The sequence below is a fragment of the Musa acuminata genome, chromosome BXJ2-3 (assembly GCF_036884655.1).
Source record: "Musa acuminata AAA Group cultivar baxijiao chromosome BXJ2-3, Cavendish_Baxijiao_AAA, whole genome shotgun sequence".
Lineage (NCBI taxonomy): Eukaryota > Viridiplantae > Streptophyta > Magnoliopsida > Zingiberales > Musaceae > Musa > Musa acuminata.
Window position 1 is genome coordinate 38,782,947 of NC_088340.1, and position 21,315 is coordinate 38,804,261.

General features: G+C 41.4%; 4 protein-coding genes across 5 annotated transcripts; 2 read left to right on the plus strand and 2 right to left on the minus strand.

The window, feature by feature from the left end:
* Window positions 1–2,072: 2,072 nt before the first annotated feature.
* LOC103979557 (monolignol oxidoreductase AtBBE-like 15) lies at window positions 2,073–3,677 on the plus strand. Its single transcript, XM_009395729.3, has one exon. It carries the CDS (start codon window positions 2,073–2,075, stop codon window positions 3,675–3,677), a length of 1,605 nt encoding a protein of 534 aa, XP_009394004.2.
* Window positions 3,678–5,106: 1,429 nt separating this feature from the next.
* On the minus strand, window positions 5,107–9,222 carry LOC103979015 (tubulin beta chain). Its single transcript, XM_009395007.3, has 3 exons — window positions 8,735–9,222; window positions 6,462–6,731; window positions 5,107–6,007 (listed from the first exon to the last, which is right to left on the minus strand). The coding sequence occupies exons 1-3, from the start codon at window positions 9,126–9,128 to the stop codon at window positions 5,337–5,339; spliced, it is 1,335 nt and encodes a 444-aa protein (XP_009393282.1). The 5' UTR covers window positions 9,129–9,222; the 3' UTR covers window positions 5,107–5,336.
* Window positions 9,223–13,435: 4,213 nt separating this feature from the next.
* Window positions 13,436–14,613, plus strand: LOC103979556 (LEAF RUST 10 DISEASE-RESISTANCE LOCUS RECEPTOR-LIKE PROTEIN KINASE-like 2.5). Its single transcript, XM_065100639.1, has one exon. It carries the CDS (start codon window positions 13,541–13,543, stop codon window positions 14,555–14,557), a length of 1,017 nt encoding a protein of 338 aa, XP_064956711.1. The 5' UTR covers window positions 13,436–13,540; the 3' UTR covers window positions 14,558–14,613.
* A 64-nt stretch (window positions 14,614–14,677) lies between these two features.
* Window positions 14,678–20,853, minus strand: LOC135585214 (probable potassium transporter 13). Of its 2 annotated transcripts, none has more exons than XM_065100622.1 (9): window positions 20,465–20,853; window positions 19,516–19,747; window positions 19,203–19,442; window positions 18,691–18,741; window positions 18,169–18,429; window positions 18,033–18,085; window positions 16,498–16,612; window positions 16,052–16,306; window positions 14,678–15,963 (listed from the first exon to the last, which is right to left on the minus strand). In XM_065100622.1, the coding sequence occupies exons 1-9, from the start codon at window positions 20,531–20,533 to the stop codon at window positions 14,993–14,995; spliced, it is 2,247 nt and encodes a 748-aa protein (XP_064956694.1). In that variant the 5' UTR covers window positions 20,534–20,853; the 3' UTR covers window positions 14,678–14,992. The 2 variants fall into 2 exon arrangements, with proteins under 2 accessions (XP_064956694.1, XP_064956695.1); XM_065100623.1 differs by having other exon boundaries at window positions 20,489–20,852.
* Window positions 20,854–21,315: the final 462 nt, after the last annotated feature.

Sequence of the window (21,315 nt, forward strand, 5' to 3'; positions counted from 1 at the left end):
TGTCAGCATGCCCAAAGAAGTCCAATGCCATGTACTTGCAGTATAAGAAACCATGTTTGAAGTTTAGACTGACCATCCAGAAGCAAAATTTTGACTGCATAACGAGACATGCCCCCAAAAGATTGCCTGGATGACTCTACCACATATTCCATCTCCATATCTAAAGCCAAGAAGAAGGTCATCTGCCAAGGAAGAGCAACCATAAAGGAAAGAATCTGAACATAATACCAAGTGGAGATATGCATGATGGTCCAGAAATTATATGTTTGGAAATCCGTCCCGTAGCAGCTTGACTGAAGGCAGGAACTAAACATGGAGAAACCAACATGAAAGCATTAGAAAGATTGATCAGAAAATGTAACAAGGTGGAAGGCAACAGAAGCCTTGGTCAAAGTACTTGAAATGTAAATTACCCAACAGATTAAATTCCTTGATGCAACTTAGCATGAATCATAAAATCAATACCCATGATGACACCACAAAGAAACAAATTCTATTTAAGCAGATAAGATAATTCCTGGCTACACACAACAAAGATATATATAAAAAAAGATTCTATCAGTTGAACTTCCAAGTAAATATTAACTTAGGCTGGATCATAAAATCAGTACCCAGAAATTACCATGTAATCATTATGATGCTACAAAGAAAAAAATATATACTAAGCAGACAAGATAATTCCAAGGAAATATATTTTTATTTTTATTTTTATTTAATATAGATTATTTCTATTTAATATATTAACAAATATGATCTCATCCTATTTGGAATGCTTAATAGTTATTTCCTAATTTACAATGACAAGTAAGAAAAATAAAATCTAAATCCTATTAGTGTAAACAACCTTAAGCCGTGGCCTTGGGACCGAGGTAGCTTGGTTCGGGTCCGAATGAAAGGGATTTTCCCAAGACGACCTTTGAGTACGCCGAGGTGGTCGACTGCGGTGGTCGAGACGATGTCGTAGTCCACTCCGAGTAAGAATTCACCTTCGAGTTTCGCAGGGACCTCCGGCATCGCCCCTGCACAAAGGTCGGGTCGGGGTGCTCGGCCCGACCCCTCCGACGATCAAGTTAGTCGATGTAAAGAGGAAGTCATATGGAGAAGTTTCCCCCCCCTTTCCTCTTCGGAATGTGAGGATACTTATAGGGAAGCTTACTGTTTCCTAACGTGCCGGCTTGCAGAGGGCAGGGTGATGACGTTTGATGCTAGTGTTGGCGTGGCATGAAGAATCGAGCCTGAGCAAGCGTAAATGCGTCTCGGCCGATATTCTGATCCGTTTGACCAGGTGCTGTCACGTCGATCGAGGCGTGAGACGTCATCAGACGTCAGTCGAGTCTCATCACAATTACTATCCTCATCAAATCCCAATCTTAAATATTTGATTTGATTACAAATTGATTATAGACAGAAGGATAACATTAATAATATATAACTGTCATTACTCACATTAGTAGCAAGACTTAATATTATATTATTATATTTATGAAACTTATTCACTTATTTTATAAAATTTATACGCACATGTAAAATATTTTTTCAAAAAATTCAGAATCCAATTAAGTAAATTATTTTAAAATATTTTTTATTTTACTTATTTTGATTTAAAAATTTTTTATGCCTTACGAATTAATAAGCCAACTTGGAGAATGTTATGTTATGTGATCCTATCTTAATATATTATAAATCTGATTGATTCTGATTAATATAAAAAGATTCAAATATGGTATGATTTATTAGGAGATTAACTTGACGGGAGCAATCCTTCCCTATAAATAAACAAGAATTTTAGAGCTGAGATATTATAGATTTTTTCTTTTCTATCTTTAGTGAAAAACTAGGGGTGGTCGGAGAAGACAGACTAACAATCGCTGTAAGTTTCAAATCTATATCAAAGATTTTCTAAATAAAGTATGCAATTCTATTTTTAATATTTGATTTTGATTTTAGTTTTTTTTAGAACAGATGCATAATTATAGTTTTATGCTTACACTCGTATCTTTCCCTTGTATAAAACGACAACCCATGGCGAGATCTCATCAGCAGAAGACGAAGAAGAGTGAGCCCAAACAACAATGGCGTTATCAGCCTCAGCAAGTCTTGCAGTTCTTTCTCTTCTTCTTACAGCCACCTCCGCTATCAGCTCTCTCGACGCCACCGATGAAGGCTTCATGAAGTGCTTCCTTGACCAAACTGGTACCTCCAACTCATCCACCCAACTCTTGTACTCCCCCAACACCACAGCCTACGACGCCATCCTCCGATCATCCATCCAAAACATCCGCTTCATCTACTCGTCGAGCACGACGAAGCCCGTCCTCATCGTGACCGCGACCAACGAGTCGCACGTCCAGGCCGCCGTCGTCTGTAGCAGGACGCACGGCCTCCGCGTCCGGGTCCGAAGCGGCGGCCACGACTACGAGGGCATGTCGTACGTGTCGGAAGGTGATCGGTTTATCAACGTCGACCTCGCTGCTCTCCGGTCCGTCACTGTCGATGCCGAGCACGGCACGGCCTGGGTTCAGGCGGGTGCAACGCTCGGAGAGGTCTACTACACCATCGCGGAGAAGAACAGGACCGTCGGGTTCTCGGCCGGTGTCTGCACCACGATTGGTGTCGGCGGCCACTTCAGCGGCGGCGGGATAGGGACCTTGTCGAGGAAGTACGGCACCGCTGCTGACAACATCGTAGATTTGCGATTGGTGGACGCCAACGGAAGGATTCTGGACCGGGAATCCATGGGGGAGGACTACTTCTGGGCCATTAGAGGCGGCGGCGCAGCAAGCTTCGGCATCGTCCTCTCCTACAAGATCGAGTTGAACTACGTTCCGCCCATCGTCACCGCATTCAACGTGATCAAGACCTTAAAGCAAGACGCCACAAAGCTGGTCACCAAGTGGCAGCAGATCGGCCCCAACCTCGACGAGAACCTGTACATACGGGTCATCGCGCTAGCCAAGGACGACGACGAAGCAGAGGGGAACCGGACCATCCAAGCCGTGTTCAACTCCCTCTACTTGGGAACATGCAAAGAGCTCCTCACCGTGATGGGGAGCAGATTCCCCGAGTTGGGGTTCGAGGCGGCAGACTGCAACGAGATGAGTTGGTTGGAGTCCGTTCTGTTCTTCGCAGGCTACTCGGGTAGACCGACCGAGGTCTTGTTGGATAGGAGGCCGGAGTTCAACAGCTCCTTCAAGGCGAAGTCGGACTTCGTGAGAGAACCCGTGACAGAGACAACATTGGAAGAGATATGGAGGATTCTGATGGAAGCGAAGGATGAACCCTTGGTACTGATCATGGAGCCCTTCGGTGGGGTTCTGGATGAGATAGCAGAGTCGGCGACTCCCTTCCCTCACAGGAAGGGGAATCTGTACATCATCCAGTACTTCATGAGGTGGTTTGAGACGGACGTGGAGACAACGGAGAGGCACCTGAATTGGCTGAGGAAGCTGTATGCCTTGATGACTCCGTACGTCTCTAAGAACCCGAGGGCAGCCTATCTCAACTACAAGGATATCGACCTGGGAAGAACTGCTACCGTTTGGGGTCCCATGTACTTCAAGAACAACTTCAACCGGTTGGCGTCCGTAAAGTGTCAGGTTGACCCTGACAACTTCTTCGGGAACGAACAAAGCATTCCGCCTATCAAGTCACGTATGATGTTCAACGATAACGTATGATGTACAACGATTACGTTTATAAGCAATTTAATAAGGGCCCGCGATTTCATGGCAATGAACAACAATAGACTCGATGATGACATACACACACACTCTCTCTCTCTCTCTCTCTCTCTCTCTCTCTCTCTCTCTCTTTCTCTCTTTCTCTCTCTCGCCTACTACATATTCTATCTCCATATCTAAACACAATAAAACGCTCATATGTAAAGGAAGAGCAACCATAAAGGAGAGAATCTGAACATAATACCAAGTGGAGATATCCATGATGGCCCTGAAAAGGGATGTTTAGAAATCCATTCCATAGCAGCTTGACTGAAGGCAGGAACTAAACATGGAGAAACCAACAAAAAAACATAAGAAAGATTGATTGAGGATGTAATAAGGTGGAAGGCAACAGAAGTCTTGGTCAAAGTACTTGAAATGTAAATTTACCGAAGTGATTAAATTCCTTTATGTAACTTAATCATAAAATCAATACCCAGAAATTACCGTGCGATCATGATGACACCACAAAGAAACAAATTATATTAAGAAGATAAGATAATTCCAAGCTACACGATTGAGAGATATCGAAAAAAATAATTCATCAATCAAGCTTCAAGCAAATATAAGGGTTAATTATATATTATACTTCCTAAGTTTTTTGACTTAAAAATTTTATATTAGTATCATTTATATCGATTTTATAAAAAAAATATAAATATAAAATATAAAATAATAATTTTAATATTCCAGATGATAGTATCGAACGATGTCAGTGGTAATGAATGACAGCTCCTCTGGGGCCGCAAATGACTGTTGTGCATAAAGAGAATAGGAGTGAGCTGCGAAAAGACTGCTCATCAATTGTGTTGATATCGACCCAAATACAGAGCGGGCCTCACCTTTCACTACCACTCTCTTCATCCACAACAATTACTTAGAGTAACCCTTTTGCTGTTATGCATTTGTGTTGACACAAATGCAAAGCAGTCATTATCCTTCGCTACCCCTCTCGTTACTTTGCATTGCGTTAATGTCGACGTAGTTGTCGATGGTGAAAGGACCACCGATACACTCGATAACTTTGTCGACATCGATGCAAAGTAACCATTATCTCTCGTGCTGCTCTCCTCATCCATAATAACCATCCGCAACCCCCCAACAACATCCCCACTAACACCATATGTCATCACCAATTAAAATAATAAAATTATAATTAATCATAAATAAAAAATAGGTTTAAGTTCCAACGTGGAATTGAAGTTGTCAAAGTTCTGATAGTGAACATAGCAATTTTGAGCTTGCCTCCGCAGGTTCTAACACTTTGTAGGGTTATTTAAGCTTAGCTACATTCACAAATTTAAGCTCTATTTTTTTTTCTTTTTTGAGGAATACACGGAGAGAAAAGCAAAGTACAAATGCAACTATTAGATGAGCCACATCAGAGTAGAAAACAAAGTCAAGAGCTCTCAGCATATCACATTAAAGTACAAATGCAACTATTAGATGAGCCAGATCAGAGTCGCAAACAAAGCCAAGGGCTCTTACATGTCTCAACATAACACATTAACTAGACACGAATACAACAACCATACAAACACGAAACCAGATTAACTCACACAAACCAAATCCCTCCCTCGTGCAGCTGAAATTAGAAACGACAAATATAGAAATGACTCAGTCTGCCAACTCTTCTTCCTCTTCTTCATATTCTTCCTCATCTGCTGTTGCGTCTTGGTACTGCTGGTACTCAGCCACCAGATCATTCATGTTGCTTTCAGCCTCCGTGAATTCCATCTCGTCCATACCTTCTCCAGTGTACCAGTGCAAGAAAGCCTTCCTCCTGAACATGGCTGTGAACTGCTCGCTAACCCTCCTGAACATCTCTTGGATGGATGTCGAGTTCCCAATGAAAGTGGAGGCCATTTTGAGCCCTTTCGGTGGAATGTCACACACGCTAGACTTGACATTGTTTGGTATCCACTCCACAAAATAGGAAGAGTTCTTATTCTGAACATTGAGCATCTGCTCATCTACTTCCTTTGTGCTCATCTTCCCACGGAACATGGCTGAGGCAGTTAAGTACCGGCCATGGCGGGGGTCAGCAGCACACATCATGTTCTTGGCATCCCACATTTGCTGGGTCAATTCAGGTACTGTGAGGGCCCGGTACTGTTGTGAACCCCTTGAGGTCAGGGGTGCAAACCCTACCATAAAGAAGTGGAGGCGGGGGAATGGGATGAGGTTTACAGCAAGCTTCCGGAGGTCAGAATTTAGCTGCCCAGGGAACCTAAGGCAGCATGTGACGCCACTCATTGTAGCAGAGATTAAGTGATTGAGATCGCCAACTAAAATATAATGAAACATCAAAAACACATCAGTGAGCAATAATGTAATGACAAAGAATTGAAAGTGTGCAAACTGGAACAACATTTTAACTCAAGAAAATAGAAACATTTGATCATGATTCAAGAAGCATATGGAGAAGAAAATTAAATAAATGGATTTATATATGAATTTTGGATATTTAGTAAACAAAATATGCCATGTTTACGTACAAAAAGAAAGAAACAGATAAAAAGGAAAAAAGGAGTGAAGAAATCGATCCTTATATAAAATTATTAGCAAATGAAAACTTTAGCAAACTTTAGAAGTATAAAATGAAGAAGCATATGATTAATTTCAGACCAAAAAGAGAAGAGCATCAGAGTATCAACATTTTATTCATTTAGAGAATAGTCATAAAAATCATAACTACAACAAGAATGTAAAAGAATCAATGAAGATGCAAGCATTACTTACAACTAGGGTTTGAAAGCTTCAGTGTGCGAAAGCAGATATCATACAACGCTTCATTGTCAAGGACCATACATTCATCAGCATTCTCAACAAGTTGATGAACTGAGAGTGTAGCATTGTACGGCTCCACAACTGTATCAGACACCTTCGGCGATGGGAAGACAGAGAAGGTTAGCATCATTCTGTCTGGGTATTCCTCCCTGATCTTAGAGATAAGAAGGGTGCCCATGCCAGACCCAGTTCCTCCTCCCAAAGAGTGGCAAACTTGGAAGCCTGCAGAACAAAAAATGTTAAATAACTTTACAATTTTGCTTTAAGAAAAACATCAATGACAAAATTAAGGACAAAATATATAAAATATTTGACATATGCACATAAAGGAAGATCAGCACTTGCCAGAATTCAGCCTACATCTAAAATCAACAAAATGTACGACTATTGAGACCATGATCTCAACATCAAGCTCCAAAACTTTGGGAAATTTGTCACATCTCTATCGCTGGGGAGATCAATGTCGCCTTTTATCGAACAGCATCCAGGTGAAATTGTTGATTATGTGCAGTTAGATATAGAATGTAATTTACCTTTGGACAGTGCAATTTATTTATTTCACTAGTGTTATCACAAACTGAAGAGAAACCACCACAGATGAATAAGTTGGCTCAGACTAAATGCCTGATCTTGATCATTTATGACATTGATCAGAATTGTAGAAAGCAAATAGCCAGGTTTCACTAGTAAAATTACTTTGCCATGGAACGAATAACACTATTTCTACAGATAACCAATAAACTCCAGTCATTTATATGACCAACTATTTGTAGCTTAAAAAGTTCAGTTTCAGCTAAACATGAAGAGTGAGTCAACCCAATGAGCTCAACCAAGAGATGTTGATATCAAGTCTAGCAGTCTATAAACCACTTCTCTGGAATCATCATTCAGCTGGATCAGCCAAGATCACACAACTGTAGTTCATGACTATGAAACTTGAATAAAGAACAGTGTCAAAACTCTAGACAAGAACATGCCACATAAATAAACACACACTATATTGAAGCCTGATGTACTGTGTGTATCAACTTATTATGGAAGACATTTTCTTTCTTGAACATTTTATATGGAAGAGACCACTACTCCAAATTGATAAAAGACATTCTTCAGCTTATTTGCAGAACAGAAAAAATCAATCAACACAACTATCAACTCTTTAGAGAGGCAGGCATAACCATGTCATATCCAGTAGATTAAGAATTTGCAATATAAACTGAAATACTCACAAATCTAAATCTATTAACCTGTAATTTAATAAATGAATGAAATATTTTAAAATAGTTCAGTAGCTACGGCGTAAAAGAAACAATCAAGCACCAAAAGTAGGACTAAGCAAAAGAAGGCTTTGAAGGCTCCATCTCAACCCCCCATGTCCTTTACTTGCCAGCTAATAGTTAAGTTATAAAAGCACTGCTTTGGGTACAAAATAAAGACAATAATGGAGATTGAACCCATAAAATCACATGGAGGGTTAATACGGACACTTCAATGTTGTTTCCAAAGTTGTGCAGACTACCAGATACAAAGATTGCTAAAACTAACCACAATATTTACAAAGTTGTGCAGACTTCATAACTAATGTTCATCGTGCAACATGAATACCCCATTTATGAATGGGTACAAATTAAAGAGCACAATGTAAAAATATTATGGTAAAGGTAAGCAGACAAGAAGCAAGCAAATGATGGAGGAATAACAGAAATGTGCATGTGCAGACTTCATAACTAATGTTCATCGTGCAACATGAATACCCCATTTATGAATGGGTACAAGTTAAAGAGCAGAATGTAAAAATATTATGGTAAAGGTAAGCAGACAAGAAGCAAGCAAATGATGGAGGAATAATATAAATGTGCAGGAAGTTTCATTTCATTTCATCTTATACAAAAAAAATAGGGGCAAAATTTAAGATCCTAATAGTCATCTGCAGAAATATCAAATTCTTACCACTTCCAAAACTACAAGATATGCGAAGAAATGAAAAAAAATCACATGTTAGATCGAAGTTCTAAACCCTCTACATAATTGAAGAATGCAGGACAAGATCTCTAATTCACTCCAGCAGAATATTCTAATTTGTCATGCTCATATGAAGCAAAGTGTGGTCTAGACAATAAAAGAGGCAAACAAGACCGAATCAGTCTGTGTCCATAAAAGATCTAAAGAAAAGAGGAGTGAACACATTAAAACAAGGCATCTCAGAAACATAGGTGATGTAACAATACCCTGCAAGCAGTCGCAGTTTTCGGCTTCCTTCCTGACCACATCGAGGACCGAATCGATGAGCTCGGCGCCCTCAGTGTAGTGCCCCTTGGCCCAGTTGTTCCCAGCCCCGGACTGGCCGAAGACGAAGTTATCGGGCCTGAAGATCTGACCGACGGGACCGGATCTGATGGAATCCATCGTGCCCGGTTCTAGATCCATGAGCACAGCGCGGGGGACGTAGCGGCCGCCGCTAGCCTCGTTGTAATATACATTAATACGCTCGAGCTGGAGGTCAGAGTCGCCGGAATACTTCCCGGTGCCGTCTATGCCGTGCTCGTCGCAGATCACCTCCCAGAACTTGGCACCGATCTGGTTCCCGCACTGCCCGCCCTGAACGTGAAGTATCTCCCTCATCTTCTCCTTCGCTAGCCGCTGGCCGGAGCGCTTCCTCGGGGTCAGGGTACGGATCTCCCGTGAGAGAGACGGAGAGGAGATGAGCAAATGGGGGCGGAGAGAACGGTAGGAAAGGGCGTCCTTTATAGTAGGGTTTTCTGGATCTCCTCACCGCTTAGAAGCTTACCGATAGTATGTGATTAAACGACGATGGTTCATCTCTGACATTGATTCGACATTTTACAACTCACTGGCGGTGACCAGAACCATCATCGAACGAAAACGTGGCTGGGCCAGGCCTGCTCGGTCGACGCACATTGGACGGTTCAGATGTGACATATGGTGCTCATCGAACGGTGGATGTAACGAGCGCGGGACAGGCGCGGGCCTGGTGCTGATGAGCTGTCACCGGCGCGTGAATGATCCGTGAGCATCATCGGTGCGCTGTCAAAGAAGCAGCCGACGAACCTGGTTGACCGAGAACGAGATTTCGGTCCGGTTGGAGGTTCGCCTTATGGATCGATCAATCGTCGATATGATATATACTAAAGTATACGGATATATCGTATGTTGGTATGATAAGGTGTATCGATGGTACAGTAAAATCATTAAAAATAATTTTAATATTTTTTTAAAAATAAAATAAAAAGTTGGATTGGTACTTCTAAGTCAGAAATAAATATAAATTTAGCATAATTTTAATAAAAAATAGAAAAATAATAATTTTTTTGTTATCGGACTTTAAGAAATAGTTTTATAATACATTTTAGATCGATCTTATATTGAATTATTTTCGATGAAATGATTTAAATCATTAAATTAATTTTTAAATAAATTTAAGATTTAAATGAATCAAATAATTAATTGATTAATATATCTATTTCTATTACCAAAAAAGAATAATAGGATTCGATGGACAATGGATTGAGGTTCTTGATTTTATGTATATATATATCAATTTGATATGTTTATTGAACTCAATTTTGAAATTAATCTTATAACATAATATATTAATACACCATATGTCATTGGTATATCAACATTATCATAGTCATATTTTAATTGTATATTGATATACCACATATCCGAGGTGACTCTTGAGGTAAGGATAATTGTGACATGTATTAATGCAAAGCATAAAGAATATCAAAACTTATACTTTCGTCACTAATATGTTGCTCTATATCATATGATCAATCATTGTACTATTATTTTAAAAAATATGATAAATTATTATCGTACCGTTGTTGACCGTAAAAATTTATATAATACGATAGTTATAAATGCGATGAGTTTCGCTATATGTCTATATCGTATATGCTCTATTAAATTCGTTCAAAATCATCTATTATATTTTTCTTCCTTTTTTATGTACAAACGTGATCAATATATTGTTGAACTCTATGATCATTATGTATAAATTAATTTTAGAAAGGTAAAATAGTCTCTCTCTTTTTTTTCTTTTTTTTTTGAAAACCCTAATTCCTCCTGTCGCCACTTTTGCACCCTCTGCCGACACTGTCACCGCTCAACCATGCGAGCCCTCACAGTGATGACCCTGCAGTAGCGATGAGATGGCAGCCAAAGACCATCATCGATCCGGCAAAGCGTTGTCATCGTTTGCTGCTGCCCACGCACAGTCCAGACGTTCGAGTCTTCACAGGCATCCCTTTGTCGCGTGCTACTTATGGCCACCGTGTTGCGCAACCATCCGTCGCCTACATTGCGTTGCACTGCTTTGCATCTCCAACGATCATCGCTAGTGTCCTGTCGACATCGGCCATGGCCAGCGACTGTAGTAAGCCTCCGCATGTTGAAGCGCTACTTCATACAACAACGCCGATGTTCGCCATTGCCCAAAATTTTCATCCACTACCCGGAGGCAGTGTTGCACCTCAATAGAGCCAACGACCATTGGAGGCCATTGCTTGCCTGCCCCCGACCATCATCACTGTACACCAGTAGGGCCAGCAATCGAACCTCTGTCCATCGCCAAGGCTACTGCACACAGTAGCCGCTAAATGCAACAGCCACCCACAAACAGGGCTGTCTCTATACAGTAGTGCCACCGCCGACGGCGAGCTGCTGATGGCAACGTTGCACTTCCTCTCATCCGACACCCCTTTTCTTCCATCTATATCATTCGTGGACCCTCTGCATAAGGAAATCTGCATAGCTATCAAGCACGCAAGCAGCATAGATGGAAAACCATAGAGAACAACAATGCATATGACCAGCATTGTAAGGCGAGGATGCAACACATAAATTATTCAAGCATCATGTAATTAAAATCGAATAATATCTTTTTACAAGCAAAAATACTAACAAATATATCTAAATATAAAATAGACCTACTATATTTTTACAATCTAAGGTATTTTGATTTTAAAATAATAAACCATGATACCAATTATAGGAATAAAAATTATACTTATGTGATTGTCATGCAAAAAAATTTAGTACCAAGAATTAAAATTAAATAACCATAGATCGAAGATTAGATGTGTCTGTCTTTCGATGTCATTTAAATTTTTTTATCTGAAAATACACTTCGCAATCTGATTCATAAGAAACAATATCGATCTGAGAACTAGATTTTCATTCGCTTCTCTTAGAGTGATAAAATATGGACTAAAGAAATACAAAAATAAATCTGTAGTTTAATGTCGTATCGTGTTATCACATGCATTATCATTGTTAGGAGGTCCTATCTATTTATATACGATAACAGAGGATCTAACATAAATAATTTAGAGATCATCTTCTGAAAAATTTCATTATAAATATATATTTTTTATTAATTGATAATCATAATTAAAATTTAATTAAATATATAATATATTTTATTTAATTAAATAAGATAACATAATCTAACAAATTTGTTAGACGGTCAAATTTTTGTCTTTCGTGTCCATTTTCTGCTGGACAAGATTGAATTGTTCATTCTTCCACAGCAGAAGTGACTACCGGAGGATTAAAGTCTAAGTTAGCTTCTTTTTTTGTTGTACACATGAGACGCCACTTGTCGTCTTCTCTGCGTGTTTCGTGGAAGTTGTCATGGAGAATAGTCTAAGTCACTGAGATGTGTGGACTGTGGTGGTCGTCGGTGCTCGTCTGTATATGCATGCATGCGTCTTATACCCTCCACCGTCCAGCCCATATCGTTTAGTTCTGCACGAGGTGACTGTAACGTGGAACCTACGACTGAAGTTTACCATCCAATTGCGGAAGTCCATCTGATTCCCGGCGACGAAGTCTGGGATTCATTCAACGGAGTACCTCCCACTCCCATCGAAGAAGAGAACGATGATAGGAGAAGGATATATCGAAGTCGACGTGCGCGTTTGACTGCTGTTATGCGCTGTAGCCTCTCCGATCATCTATCTGCTACGTTTCTGTCGTAAAGGCGAGGAATAAGGAAGGATGCTTCTTGTTCCCAGCCTCGTTCTCTTTCTCTCCTTCTCCCTCTCTTCTCCCTCGGTTATCGGCTACCGTGATGATGAGAGATGGATGGAGTCTGTCATCCCAAAGCTCCACATCGATACTTGTGTACCTCAATCAACTGATGGACATTGCGTTCCTCAAATTGTCGTGACCGACTTCTTAGATGTTGGTGCCATGGTGATCGTTCCGAGGCGCGTCCGGTCTAATGGGAAGCCCGAGGACGATGAAGGTACGACGCTCTGGGTCGGCACAAACAAGCATCAGGAGGGATGCATGCCAGCTATCACGATCGTTGGCCGAGCTCCGGTGATGCTTCACAATTGTTCGTCTAAGGTATTGGATTACGATCCGCTGCTGTGCAGCCCTCCGGATCTGAACACAATCTCCGTCGATTACTTCGTTCCGTCGATGGACCTTCGTCAACTCAACTGCACCACCCTCATCTACACTCCTTTCGGCTATGACGCGAATGGAAGGGGCATTTGGAGCTCAGTGGAAGCCGAGCTTTACGTGTCACGGGCACCGATTGATTGGTATGATCAGTGTCTGGCTTCTGGCGGGATGTATGTGGATAACGCAATCATAGGCAGCTCCTGCTTGTACCATTATAGTTCACATCTTAAGGACGATCCATCCCAAGGTAGGTCACTTGTGGTTACAGGGCATCATCACAAAGCCAAGGCCATGAAGGAAATCTTGTTCGGTACTGAACTCAATCACTCTCTGTTCTATGTTTTCTTTCTTATCCTCGAAATTTTGAGCGCATGCAATTATTTCAACAACACTCGGGTCAAGTTCTTGATACCTCTAATCTAATCTGTAGCAAATGTTGAACTGCGATTGCTAATCCCTCGAGTCCTCGACTCTAATTTACAGGTGGATTTGGATTGGTAGGATTTGTGTGTCTCTGGTACTTATCCCTCTGCTTCTTTGGAAGACTGAAGACTTGGATCTTGTGCTGGAGGACAAGGTCAAGTCATGACAAGAAAATGGAGGTCCTCTTGGGGAAGGTTGAGAAGTTGGTGCCCGCGAGATACTCTTACTCTGATGTGGAGAGAATTACCTCTTGCTTCAGTCATATACTAGGACAAGGTGGTTGTGGCGTTGTGTACAAAGGGAAGCTCCCCGACGGCCGCCCCGTTGCCGTCAAAGTCATGAAGGATTGTAAAGGCAGTGTCAAAGACTTCTTCACTGAGGTCATTGCCATCGGCTGCACGTACCACGTGAACATCGTCTCCTTGCTCGGCTTCTGCTCAGAGGGCCCAAAACAAGTTCTCATCTACCAGTTCATGTCGAATGGTTCGCTGGAGAAGTACATCCACGACGCGAGACAAGCCACATCGACTCTCGATGCGACAAAGCTGCTACGGATTGCCATCGGCGTCGCTCGAGGCCTGGAGTATCTCCATCACGGATGTAACGTTGGAATCCTGCACTTTGACATCAAGCCTCAAAACATTCTACTCGACGAGGAGTTTTGCCCCAAGATTGCTGATTTCGGACTCGCCAAATTGTGCCGCTCCGCGGAGGGCATCATCAAGATGCTGGGCGCCCGAGGCACCGTCGGGTACATCGCCCCGGAGGTGTTCTCCCGCTGCTATGGAGGAGTGTCGCCCAAGTCAGATGTCTATAGCTACGGCATGATGATTCTTGAAATGGTTGGAGGAAGAAAGAAGTGCACAGCTCAGGAGGAGGAACGTACGAGTGAGATTTATCTCCCCCACTGGGTCTGTAAGCATCTCGATTCGGATGGAAACTTGAGGTCGTTTAGAGCCATGACCGAGGTGGAAGAAGAGATAGCGAGAACGATGGTGTTAGTCGGGTTGTGGTGCATACAAACGAGGCCTTCGGACCGACCCTCGATGACGAAGGTGCTGGATATGTTAGAAGGAAGGATCACAGAGTTGCAGGCACCACCAATGCCAGTTCTTACTTCTCCTCCATCATCAACGATGCATTCCATCGCAGCTCAGTCGCAAAAGATGGTCTCAGTGGTGACTTCTTAAAAGCTCATGATCATATCTGGCTTTATTGGTAAGAATGGTATGGGTTGATCTATAACCAAATGACTATGTACCATTATCATAGTATTTGAACACATTATTTCTAACCAATGTCACAAAGTCTCAAAATAAAAATATGGGAATTGAATCCATCATATCAAAAATTTTGGCTTTGAACATTGGAAGATCAAATCTATGTTTGTGTAGGGTGCTCTGAAGAGAAAAAAAGTATGGTACCTTTCTTCATATCTGCGTCCTTTTGCTATAACTTAGCCAAGCAATTCTTGTCAAGCCTATATCACAGGACAAGTGAGTGCTATGAACAGTCAACCAACCGTCATCCACGGATTGCAGCTGGGCGATGACTTGTTTCCAGCTGCGACAGCTGCGGGCGACTCGAACTCCCAAGTCATGGGCATGCAGAAATGGCCCTCGGTGTCACACATGATACACCGTGCCCACCTCGATGAGTGAAGAGTGCGGGATGCCCAGTGACACTGCTGAGCTCCGGGAATTGCGTCGGAGGAATCCATACACACCATCGATCGCAAGCTTCTTGAGGAATGGCGACGACTCGTGGGCGAAAACATGAGTGTGGCCCATCATGTATGAAACGCCGGCCTCCCGCTCCTCCATTAGTTCCCACACCTCGTGGCTCAGCTCCTCCTCTGCTGCTGCTTCGACCCCCTTGAATTGCACCCTCTTCGGGCCACCGTCGGCTCCTCCGGGAGCACCCACGACCAGAGTGCAGGGCTCGCTGATCACCGACATCGCGCCGTTGGTCGACGAGCCTCGACCACCTTCCTGCTGAAGGAACTGCGCAACCCTAAGGAGCAGCTGGTTCTCGAGCTCGTAGCTCTCCAGGCGCCCATCCTTGTACCCGTACCTGACGATGCATCGGAAGAGGCCGGATTCTGGCGGCCCGACCCTTCCGATCAAGAAGCGTTCGTCGAGTGGAACTTTCGGTACTGTCAGTGTCTGCAGGCACAGGAATATGAGAACTCGGTGGAAGGCAGGGAAGTTGGTGACGAAGTGAGCAAACATGGGCGGGACGCCGTTCGTAACATTGGAGTAGACAAGACAGACGCCGGGGACTCGGACAAGGCCAAGGCTCGGGCTGACGCTGAGGAGCCGATCGAGGCTGACCTTGTTCTGCAGCTCAAATTCCCGCTTCTTGACAGTACCGTAGTGCCACGTGAACATAACCAAAAGGATGATCAGAGAGATGAGAAGGGGAAGCCAACCTCCATGGTAAACCTTGGCAATGCTTGCAGATAAGTAGAGGCTTTCCAAGGATCCAAAGGTCACGGTGAAGAGGAGTGCCACAAAGACGGATCGCCTCCACACGGTAGTGATGATGAGGAACATCAAGCATGACGTCACTAACATGACTGTGATCACAGCTAGACCTGAGAGATGGAAGAGAAGAATAATTCATGGATCATGTACCGCAACCAAGCATTATACCAGAATGGGGGTAGGAAGAAGAGCACGCACCATAAGCATTTCCGATCATGTAAGCGTCTCTGAAACCAATGGTGACCATGAGACACGACAGCATCAAAAGCCAGTTCACCTCTGGTATGTATATTTGGCCATGGATGTGGCTTGAGGTGTGTATGATCCTAACGCGTGGAAAACACCCCAAAGCTCTACATTGGCTGATGATGGAGAATGTTGCTGAAATAATTGCCTGACTCCCAACAACTGTGGCCAATGTAGCAATGACAAACACTGGCCAAAACACACCTTCTGAATTGGGGAAGAACACAAAGCCTTAGGAAGAATACAAGCAACATTGCTAGAGAACAATGGAAAAAAACTGGGGCTAAAAATGACAGCTAAAATAATCAACAGAGCAATGTGTTGAACTTGCATTTCGACAAATTTTGTCAGAATTATTAAGTCTCATTAAATGGTGAAGACGTCGTAAGTTCATATACCTGGGAGGGCTTTAAAGAAGCTTTGTTGGAGATCCTCTCTGTGCTTGGACAGGTAGGCAGCCTCGCCCATGTATGCCGCAACCAAGCAGGGATATACTACCGCCGTAAATGCTATCTGCCATGGCAGCAAATTATATATAGATGAAACTTAGTATGTGCTCCAACTTACGTTTGAGGAAAAATAGATCTTGATCAGAGAATTATGCAAAGAACAGTTTGAAGTATATGAAGGTAGAACAAACAGAACTGCAGACCATAAAAGATACTTCGTCATGGAATGTATGCCTAAGTTACATCAATAATCTACACAAACTTAAAGACACTGCAATTGATTTGCAGTGCTGTTGCGGAGAGATGCCAATTCTATGCACCCAAGGATATCTATGAATAGCTAAAACTATTAGTGTAGTTACAACTATGATTCATATTATAAATAATATTCTAATTCCTAAATCCTCAAGAAGCATGCTGAAGGCCAAATAATTACTGTGCAACCAGTGACTAGGATTCAAAAACTGATACTAGTGATACCACTTCATGTTAAAGCAAGTTAACATCAGCTGAATCTCAAAGTAGAAATAGAATTAGAATTTTGAGAAAAAGAATAATATAAACACCCTTTCCAACTTAGCAAACAATAAGCAACTGCCAAATTTTTGTCTCAAAATATAATAATAGTCTCAGAGGATAATGACAAAAAATGTGCATATGCTCACAGCACGTCAGAAACCCAAACCTGGAAAATCCTCCACTTCCCAGGTAAGCCACAATTGGATCAAATTGCAAATCGAAATTTCATACATTTTGAATACAAAAATGAGAAGCAATGGTTCACAATTTTGGGTCTTTCAATCGCAAATGCAATTGAAATATTCCTAGAATAGCCTTTGCCTCAACTGCAAATTTGAAGCACAGGTATAAGCAACACCATCTTGGGCTGTAAGGTTGCCTGCAATTAGAAATACTCATAACCAGAACTGCCAAAAGATTGCATTATTGCATCCACAAATCCAGTTTTGTCATTTGACTGCCTGCATTTACAACACAATTTGCAGTTCTTTTTATTTCTGTGTTTGCTATTGCATAATCGTTCACTCTACATGGGCATTAGAGGGATGGTGGCAGTCAAGAAGGATGGTCATAGAACAGCTAAGAAACATGATAAAAGAAAGGAGATGGGAAGGTTAATTGTGGCAGGAGTGACGAGAGAAAATTTAGCTTTTCTTTTGTTTGCAGCATTTCAACTACAATTATCAACATATCAATAATCTCTTCTACACACAAGTGGTGTTCAAACTACAACAAAGATTGATGTCGTCAAGAAAAAAAGGACATGATCAGAATTGTTCTTGTTCAAAAATAAAACAATTCTCAAAACTTCCCAATAAAACAAAAGAGATCACTAGTCCAACATGAAAGACATTAGCAACACACCCCTAATTTACCAAAGAAAACCAAGATCTACTTGATAGTCATAACTTTCAATCATCATTATAATGGCCACTAACAATGTTGCCACTGAAAAGGGATCTTACCCTGATCGAAAGATTCGAGAAGTGCCCTAGGTCAGCAAACATAGCCTCGGCTCCTGAAAAAACCACACCAGTAATTAGCCAAAAGGAATTCAAATAATTGATGATAAATACAGATGATATTCCCAAAGTAACAAACCTGTAATGCAAAGGACAAGACCTCCAAGTGAACTCCATCCATCTTTTCCAGCTTTCTTAAAAAAGTAATATATATAATGTGGCGACAGGGCACGAACAACACCAGGGTTCCAAATAATTGTGTTGTAGATTCCAATACTACTTATGCAGACAAGCCAAGATATCAAGATTGGAGCAAACAGGAAGCCCACACGATGAGTTCCATAGTGTTGGAGAGCAAAAAGGCCCACTAAGATGATACAGGAAATCAAAACAGTGTAATCTGCATGGATAAGAACAATCCAATTACATATAACTCTTGGCAGATAGCGATGTAATTATATGTACTATACGACTTTATAGATTTATATGCTTGAATAGGCTATTAAACGAGTGGTGGGCATAGTCCCACGTTCAGAAGTACACATCTTCAACAAGTTAGCAAAAAAGAAAAATAAACCTTAGCTTAAAAAGAAGATAGCTTGTCGTTTGTCAAGTGATTTGAGTATATGCACATGTGAGAGGGAGAAAGAGAGATGCTTACTTTCATGCAACTCAGGAGCCTTAATTCTGAGTCCAGAAACTGCCGAGACAACTAGAAAAGTAGAAAAAGGAGAAAAAGTCAGTTGAAGCATGGAGAGAAAAGTTCCACCAACTCTATACAATTGTGTAACTCAGCAAATAATCAATCAGCCACTACAATTTCACCTGATTATCAAACAAACAAGTTTTCCTAATGAAAACAAAACTAAAAACCATTAAACAATTTGCTTCACAGCCTCAAAAAAATATAATTGTTTCACAAGAAAAAGACCAGAATTCACAACTCGAACCTTAAATACATGTTGATTTATGCCTTCTTAACCACACAAGAAAGTCTAAACAGTTTCTTTAGATTATTTTACCACTCTAAGAGCTTAAGACCTATTTTTCTGCAAAAGGCATATTGGGAGTTCACACTCTTATTTAATTTATATTTAGAAACTTACATAAAGAACAATCATTTTCAGATTTCAACTTATTTCTTAAAAACATTATTTTTCAAGCATTTTTTACCTGACATAGTAGGGGTCAAAACACCATCACCGATAACCATGCTTGTCCCTAATAGCACAAAAAGCAGCAGCACTAGTCGTGAAGTCTGACTCTTCTCAATAAACTTCTTTATCGACAAACTAGTCCTAGTTTCCTCACGGTGTGGTTCCAGCTTGTAAGCAGTCAAGTGCTCATGAGGTGTGCTAAAGAGTCCCATCTTTGAGTTCCGGCACATTAGTGAGTATAAGGCAAAGGTCCCACCTGTAGAAATTGTTCCCATATAAGTGAAGGTAAAACGGAGTACAATAAACGCAGTTAGGAACTACAAAAGCACCTTCCCCATTGTCATCTGCTCCCAAAACGAAGATGATGTACTTGAATAGAGCGATGAGAGTGAGAGTCCAGAAAACCAGAGAGAGGACTCCAAAGATCTCAACATCTTCCTCGTGAAGACGCAGCTTTCCCGAAAAGGTGCTCTTGTAGACATAAATGGGTGAGATGCACAAATCGCCATACACCACACCAAAGCTCTGGTAGGCCAACAAAAGGGTGGTCCTATATGCTTTCTGTAAACAGCAACCAATGAATGACTTTCATCAAACGTTGCCATTGAAAAGGAGAAACTTTTGCGACGAAAAGGTCATTAAGGAGCAGGAAAACTGTAAAGGAAAAAAATGACCAAAACAATAAAACCTCACAAAAAGAATAGTCCCGAAGATGATGAAACACATAAAGAGCTCAGACACCAAAGTTACATTAACGAAATCACAGAAGAACTAAAGGTTCATGCCTCTACTCTGGCAGAAAAATCACATCAACATTAAGTCCACGATTCGAATTATAGTGTTAGAAAAAGAGAACGGTAGAATTTACAGAGGATATAAGAACACGAAATGGAAAAGCTAAATATTGATTTCATTTTCATCCTTCAAAAAGGAAACTTATTTCGAGAGCAAAACAAATTGATTTTGTACTCAAAAACTACATCACAAATGAAATAGGGAAAATAAAAAAAGAACTTTTTGAAGTGGTTAAGTTCTACACTTGACGTCCACATTCAAGAGATCAAAGAAAAATAGGTATGTCGATTTCTATCAACCAGAGTTTCAGTACTCGAACCAAAATAGATAGAGGAACATGTCTCCAGACCTAACCAATCCTAACAATTGAGAAGAAGAAAACGCCACGCCTAACCAAAATTCCGAATTCTCGCATGCACTCCCAAAAGAAATCGCAAGAAGGGGGAAATAGAACAGAAAAAAAAGATGAGGAGAGGAAGGGACCAGGAGGAGGAGAGCGCTGCTCACCGAAGGCCGGCTCTCCGAGGCTGGAGATCGGGACTCCAAATCCATCGCCCCGAAACCCCTTCAACCCTCGCCCCGCCGCCGCTCCCACTCCACCTCTTCGTCTGCCTCACTCCGACTCCCCGTCCGAGCACGGAATCTCTCAAAGCCCACCAAAATCAATCCTCTCTTCGATGCAAGAAACCGAGGAGGAAGACTCGATCGGGGATGAAGCGGAAACCGAGATCAGGAGGAGAAGCGGGGATGGAGCAGTTGAGGAGGAGGAGGAGGAGAAAGCGAAAACGTGTCCTTCTTCGAGGGGAGGAAGTAAGTTGAAAAGAGGAGGCGAGGAGCGCCAAAACGTTTCGGCCTCCGCAGGACGTGCGAGTTTTCCGCCTTACGCTGCTATATATCTCGCGTGAGTTGGGTCTCTCTCTGTTTACCCTTCTCTCACGTTTAACGCCCCCCTCCCATTAATATTCTCATTTATTATGTCAATGTAAATCCATTTTTCCTTGTAACTTTGACATGACCTAAACCTAAGTGAGTTGTGAATATTATGTTGTTGTTTTTTTTCTTTTTTGCGAGAAATTAATTTACAATGTGCAATTGTGCATAATAATCAACCCTATTTGGTCTCTGGAATCATTTTTAATAATATTTATTTATTTTACCTAATACTTAGAACTTCCTACCCAATTGTAGTATTTTTTGGTACTACCAAAAAAATATTATATTTATTATTTTAATTGCTTAAGATTTCAGCAATTAAAACTCACTTAGATACCTAAAATTCTTATCGATAAATAGTTTAGGAGTTACGAATAAGAAAGTTGCTTTCTTCTTCACCA